We start from the raw sequence: 7151 nt of genomic DNA on the forward strand, positions 1-7151 counted from the left end.
GGAAGAGACATACTATGATATATGATCAATTGTTTATTTTCAGTTTTGATGTAGATTATTTTACTGGATTCTACATGCCCAAGGAGATTAATGAATGCAGAAAAATACAGAGTTCTAATAAGAGGATAATAGAAGCAGGTGTGCAAACCCATTACAATATAAAGCAGCCTTGATAAATGGAAAGTGACTATATACTATTTCCTTGACATTATTGAATATATTGAAGAACCAATCTGGATATTTAACCTCTCAAGAGAAAACATGCTACTTGAATGCCAAACTCTAAATATTCACTTTCTAAACTAGAGCATCTATGATATAGATTTCATCCAAAACCAGTTTCTGCTATCATATTCAACAGTTCTAAAAAGCAAAAGAAAAAACCAAAAAATAGTCTACTAAATCCAAATAAAGAGAAAAAAATCAAAGTTTCCAGAAAGATTAATGAAAATTTTCTTGTTTCAAAGCCTTGACATTCTGCTACTCTTTAAAATAATACTTTTTTTCTTTTTTTGGGTTAACTTCTCTCTAATAACGGTTTCCTGATTGCTCATAGGGGCCCACCTCTTCTGGGAAACTGCTGGGACCGGAGTCTCCATGGAAAGATTCGCTCTGGCTATGGCTGTCTGCCTGCCCATGACGTGACTCTGAGCGCCGAGATGTGTCCCCTGCCTGGCCCCTGAAAGACCCACGTTGGTTCCTTGAAGTGGATCCGGACCTTCCTTGGGTGGTCACAGAACGCCTGCCTTGATCTCCTGAGTATCCTTCGCTGTCACTGGCCTGACTAACACTGGATTCCCTGTGTCTCCTGCTTCCAGATCCAGTGGAGCTTTGTCCGTGGCCAGTCCCAGAGCGTCTGAAGCTGTCTCTCGATTGTTCATGGCGACTCCCCTGTCCGTGGGACGTTCTGGATCCAAAGTCTCCATGGATAGATTCTCTCTGCCTATGGCTGTCTGCCTGCCCATGACGTGACTCTGAGCGCCGAGATGTGTCCCCTGCCTGGCCATGGGAAGACCCACGTTGGTTCCTTGAAGTGGATCCGGACCTTCCTTGGGTGGTCACGGAACGCCTGCCTTGATCTCCTGAGTATCCTTCGCTGTCAGTGGCCTGACTAACACTGGATTCCCTGTGTCTCCTGCTTCCAGATCCAGTGGAGCTTTGTCCGTGGCCAGTCCCAGAGCGTCTGGAGCTGTCTCTCGATTGTTCATGGCGACTCCCCTGTCCATGGGAAGTTCTGGATCCAGAGTCTCCGTGGATAGATTCTCTCTGCCTATGGCTGTCTGCCTGCCCATGACGTGACTCTGAGCGCCGAGATGTGTCTCCTGCCTGGCCATGGGAAGACCCACGTTGGTTCCTTGAAGTGGATCCGGACCTTCCTTGGGTGGTCACGGAATGCCTGGCCTCATCTCCTGAATATCCTTTGCTGTCACTGGCCTGACTAACACTGGATTCCCTGTGTCTCCTGCTTCCAGATCCAGTGGAGCTTTGTCCGTGGCCAGTCCCAGAGCGTCTGGAGCTGTCTCTCGATTGTTCATGGCGACTCCCCTGTCCGTTGGACGTTCTGGATCCAAAGTCTCCATGGATAGATTCTCTCTGCCTATGGCTGTCTGCCTGCCCATGACGTGACTCTGAGCGCCGAGATGTGTCTCCTGCCTGGCCACGGGAAGACCCACGTTGGTTCCTTGAAGTGGATCCGGACCTTCCTTGGGTGGTCACGGAATGCCTGGCCTCATCTCCTGAATATCCTTCGCTGTCACTGGCCTGACTAACACTGGATTCCCTGTGTCTCCTGCTTCCAGATCCAGTGGAGCTTTGTCCGTGGCCAGTCCCAGAGCGTCTGGAGCTGTCTCTCGATTGTTCATGGCGACTCCCCTGTCCGTTGGACGTTCTGGATCCAAAGTCTCCATGGATAGATTCTCTCTGCCTATGGCTGTCTGCCTGCCCATGACGTGACTCTGAGCGCCGAGATGTGTCCCCTGCCTGGCCATGGGAAGACCCACGTTGGTTCCTTGAAGTGGATCCGGACCTTCCTTGGGTGGTCACGGAACGCCTGCCTTGATCTCCTGAGTATCCTTCGCTGTCAGTGGCCTGACTAACACTGGATTCCCTGTGTCTCCTGCTTCCAGATCCAGTGGAGATTTGTCCGTGGCCAGTCCCAGAGCGTCTGGAGCTGTCTCTCGATTGTTCATGGCGACTCCCCTGTCCATGGGAAGTTCTGGATCCAGAGTCTGCATGGATAGATTCTCTCTGCCTAAAGCTGTCTGCCTGCCCATGACGTGACTCTGAGCGCCGAGATGTGTCTCCGGCCTGGCCATGGGAAGACCCACGTTGGTTCCTTGAAGTGGATCCGGACCTTCCTTGGGTGGTCACGGAATGCCTGGCCTCATCTCCTGAATATCCTTCGCTGTCACTGGCCTGACTAACACTGGATTCCCTGTGTCTCCTGCTTCCAGATCCAGTGGAGCTTTGTCCGTGGCCAGTCCCAGAGCGTCTGGAGCTGTCTCTCGATTGTTCATGGCGACTCCCCTGTCCGTGGGACGTTCTGGATCCAAAGTCTCCATGGATAGATTCTCTCTGCCTATGGCTGTCTGCCTGCCCATGACGTGACTCTGAGCGCCGAGATGTGTCTCCTGCCTGGCCACGGGAAGACCCATGTTGGTTCCTTGAAGTGGATCCGGACCTTCCTTGGGTGGTCACGGAATGCCTGGCTTCATCTCCTGAATATCCTTCGCTTTCACTGGCCTGACTAACACTGGACTCCCTGTGTCTCCTGCTTCCAGATCCAGTGGAGATTTGTCCGTGGCCAGTCCCAGAGCGTCTGGAGCTGTCTCTCGATTGTTCATGGCGACTCCCCTGTCCATGGGACGTTCTGGATCCAGAGTCTCCGTGGATAGATTCTCTCTGCCTATGGCTGTCTGCCTGCCCATGACGTGACTCTGAGCGCCGAGATGTGTCTCCGGCCTGGCCATGGGAAGACCCACGTTGGTTCCTTGAAGTGGATCCGGACCTTCCTTGGGTGGTCACAGAATGCCTGGCTTCATCTCCTGAATATCCATCGCTGTCACTGGCCTGACTAACACTGGATTCCCTGTGTCTCCTGCTTCCAGATCCAGTGGAGCTTTGTCCGTGGCCAGTCCCAGAGCGTCTGGAGCTGTCTCTCGATTGTTCATGGTGACTCCCCTGTCCATGGGAAGTTCTGGATCCAGAGTCTGCATGGATAGATTCTCTCTGCCTAAAGCTGTCTGCCTGCCCATGACGTGACTCTGAGCGCCGAGATGTGTCTCCTGCCTGGCCATGGGAAGACCCACGTTGGTTTCTTGAAGTGGATCCGGACCTTCCTTGGGTGGTCACGGAATGCCTGGCCTCATCTCCTGAATATCCTTCGCTGTCACTGGCCTGACTAACACTGGATTCCCTGTGTCTCCTGCTTCCAGATCCAGTGGAGCTTTGTCCGTGGCCAGTCCCAGAGCGTCTGGAGCTGTCTCTCGATTGTTCATGGCGACTCCCCTGTCCGTGGGACGTTCTGGATCCAAAGTCTCCATGGATAGATTCTCTCTGCCTATGGCTGTCTGCCTGCCCATGACGTGACTCTGAGCGCCGAGATGTGTCTCCTGCCTGGGCACGGGAAGACCCACGTTGGTTCCTTGAAGTGGATCCGGACCTTCCTTGGGTGGTCACAGAACGCCTGCCTTGATCTCCTGAGTATCCTTCGCTGTCACTGGCCTGACTAACACTGGATTCCCTGTGTCTCCTGTTTCCAGATCCAGTGGAGCTTTGTCCGTGGCCAGTCCCAGAGCGTCTGGAGCTGTCTCTCGATTGTTCATGGCGACTCCCCTGTCCGTGGGACGTTCTGGATCCAAAGTCTCCATGGATAGATTCTCTCTGCCTATGGCTGTCTGCCTGCCCATGACGTGACTCTGAGCGCCGAGATGTGTCCCCTGCCTGGCCATGGGAAGACCCACGTTGGTTCCTTGAAGTGGATCCGGACCTTCCTTGGGTGGTCACGGAACGCCTGCCTTGATCTCCTGAGTATCTTTCGCTGTCAGTGGCCTGACTAACACTGGATTCCCTGTGTCTCCTGCTTCCAGATCCAGTGGAGATTTGTCCGTGGCCAGTCCCAGAGCGTCTGGAGCTGTCTCTCGATTGTTCATGGCGACTCCCCTGTCCATGGGAAGTTCTGGATCCAGAGTCTGCATGGATAGATTCTCTCTGCCTAAAGCTGTCTGCCTGCCCATGACGTGACTCTGAGCGCCGAGATGTGTCTCCGGCCTGGCCATGGGAAGACCCACGTTGGTTCCTTGAAGTGGATCCGGACCTTCCTTGGGTGGACACGGAACGCCTGCCTTGATCTCCTGAGTATCCTTCGCTGTCACTGGCCTGACTAACACTGGATTCCCTGTGTCTCCTGCTTCCAGATCCAGTGGAGCTTTGTCCGTGGCCAGTCCCAGAGCGTCTGGAGCTGTCTCTCGATTGTTCATGGCGACTCCCCTGTCCGTGGGAAGTTCTGGATCCAAAGTCTCCATGGATAGATTCTCTCTGCCTATGGCTGTCTGCCTGCCCATGACGTGACTCTGAGCGCCGAGATGTGTCTCCTGCCTGGCCACGGGAAGACCCACGTTGGTTCTTTGAAGTGGATCCGGACCTTCCTTGGGTGGTCACGGAATGCCTGGCTTCATCTCCTGAATATCCTTCGCTTTCACTGGCCTGACTAACACTGGACTCCCTGTGTCTCCTGCTTCCAGATCCAGTGGAGCTTTGTCCGTGGCCAGTCCCAGAGCGTCTGGAGCTGTCTCTCGATTGTTCATGGCGACTCCCCTGTCCGTGGGACGTTCTGGATCCAAAGTCTCCATGGATAGATTCTCTCTGCCTATGGCTGTCTGCCTGCCCATGACGTGACTCTGAGCGCCGAGATGTGTCTCCTGCCTGGCCACGGGAAGACCCACGTTGGTTCCTTGAAGTGGATCCGGACCTTCCTTGGGTGGTCACGGAATGCCTGGCTTCATCTCCTGAATATCCTTCGCTGTCACTGGCCTGACTAACACTGGATTCCCTGTGTCTCCTGCTTCCAGATCCAGTGGAGCTTTGTCTGTGGCCAGTCCCAGAGCGTCTGGAGCTGTCTCTTGATTGTTCATGGCGACTCCCCTGTCCGTGTGAAGTTCTGGATCCAAAGTCTCCATGGATAGATTCTCTCTGCCTATGGCTGTCTGCCTGCCCATGACGTGACTCTGAGCGCTGAGATGTGTCTCCTGCCTGGCCATGGGAAGACCCACGTTGGTTCCTTGAAGTGGATCCGGACCTTCCTTGGGTGGTCACGGAACGCCTGCTTTGATCTCCTGAATATCCTTCACTGTCACTGGCCTGACTAACACTGGATTCCCTGTGTCTCCTGCTTCCAGATCCAGTGGAGCTTTGTCCGTGGCCAGTCCCAGAGCGTCTGGAGCTGTCTCTCGATTGTTCATGGCGACTCCCCTGTCCATGGGACGTTCTGGATCCAGAGTCTCCGTGGATAGATTCTCTCTGCCTATGGCTGTCTGCCTGCCCATGACGTGACTCTGAGCGCCGAGATGTGTCTCCTGCCTGGCCATGGAAGGACCCACGTTGGTTCCTTGAAGTGGATCCGGACCTTCCTTGGGTGGTCACGGAACGCCTGGCTTCATCTCCTAAATATCCATCGCTGTCACTGGCCTGACTAACACTGGATTCCCTGTGTCTCCTGCTTCCAGATCCAGTGGAGCTTTGTCCGTGGCCAGTCCCAGAGCGTCTGGAGCTGTCTCTCGATTGTTCGTGGCGACTCCCCTGTCCATGGGACGTTCTGGATCCAGAGTCTCCGTGGATAGATTCTCTCTGCCTATGGCTGTCTGCCTGCCCATGACGTGACTCTGAGCGCCGAGATGTGTCTCCTGCCTGGCCATGGGAAGACCCACGTTGGTTCCTTGAAGTGGATCCAGACCTTCCTTGGGTGGTCACGGAACGCCTGGCTTCATCTCCTGAATATCCTTCGCTGTCACTGGCCTGACTAACACTGGATTCCCTGTGTCTCCTGCTTCCAGATCCAGTGGAGCTTTGTCCGTGGCCAGTCCCAGAGCGTCTGGAGCTGTCTCTTGATTGTTCATGGCGACTCCCCTGTCCGTGGGACGTTCTGGATCCAAAGTCTCCATGGATAGATTCTCTCTGCCTATGGCTGTCTGCCTGCCCATGACGTGACTCTGAGCGCCGAGATGTGTCTCCTGCCTGGCCATGGAAAGACCCACGTTGGTTCCTTGAAGTGGATCCGGACCTTCCTTGGGTGGTCACAGAATGCCTGCCTTGATCTCCTGAGTATCCTTCGCTGTCACTGGCCTGACTAACACTGGATTCCCTGTGTCTCCTGCTTCCAGATCCAGTGGAGCTTTGTCCGTGGCCAGTCCCAGAGCGTCTGGAGCTGTCTCTCGATTGTTCATGGCGACTCCCCTGTCCGTGGGAAGTTCTGGATCCAGAGTCTCCGTGGACAGATTCTCTCTGCCTATGGCTGTCTGCCTGCCCATGACGTGACTCTGAGCGCCGAGATGTGTCTCCTGCCTGGCCATGGGAAGACCCATGTTGGTTCCTTGAAGTGGATCCAGACCTTCCTTGAGTGTTCACAGAATGCCTCCCTACATCTCCTGAGTATCCTTCGCCTTCACTGGCCTCATTAACACTGGAATCTCTGTGTCTCCTGTGTCCAGATCCATTGGAGGTTTGTTCATAGCCAGTCCCAGAGCGTCTGGAGCTGTCTTCTGATTGGGCATGGTGGCGTCCATTTCTTTGTGTAGTGCTTGATTCTGTTTCCGTGTTGGGAAAGTTGTTTCTTTCCAGAGTAGCCATCTTATGTGTTTTTCAACTTCTGTAAAAGAAAAGAAAATATAATTTAATCCAGTTCTTTTTTTTGTGTGTTGTTACTATTATTATAATTAATTTCCACATTTTAAGATCTATACCTATTTGGGCAGCTTTAATATTGATATAAAGAGAAAAGAGGAAATAGTTCTATCTTTTGTATTGTAAAATTAGTATTGTTTTTATTCAATTACTAAGACTACCAATTGCTTGTCCATGAATACTCTAATGGCAGGATCAGTATATTGTCACAGACCTCAGTGTGATGTAGATAAGTATGTAATGCTCATCTGACA

At 53.1% G+C, this 7151-nt stretch overlaps 1 protein-coding gene across 1 annotated transcript; it reads right to left on the bottom strand.

Moving 5' to 3' along the window:
* Positions 1–528: 528 nt before the first annotated feature.
* On the bottom strand, positions 529–6843 carry FLG (filaggrin). The gene has a single exon (XM_069582567.1). The coding sequence runs from the start codon at positions 6841–6843 to the stop codon at positions 529–531; it is 6315 nt and encodes a 2104-aa protein (XP_069438668.1).
* Between the last annotated feature and the right edge of the window lie 308 nt (positions 6844–7151).

This window comes from Ovis canadensis, chromosome 1 (genome assembly GCF_042477335.2).
Source record: "Ovis canadensis isolate MfBH-ARS-UI-01 breed Bighorn chromosome 1, ARS-UI_OviCan_v2, whole genome shotgun sequence".
Lineage (NCBI taxonomy): Eukaryota > Metazoa > Chordata > Mammalia > Artiodactyla > Bovidae > Ovis > Ovis canadensis.

What these genes read in the sequence shown, in the direction of transcription:
- FLG (XM_069582567.1), bottom strand. Translation starts at nt 6,843, where the DNA reads ATGGCTACTCTGGAAAGAAACAACTTTCCCAACACGGAAACAGAATCA.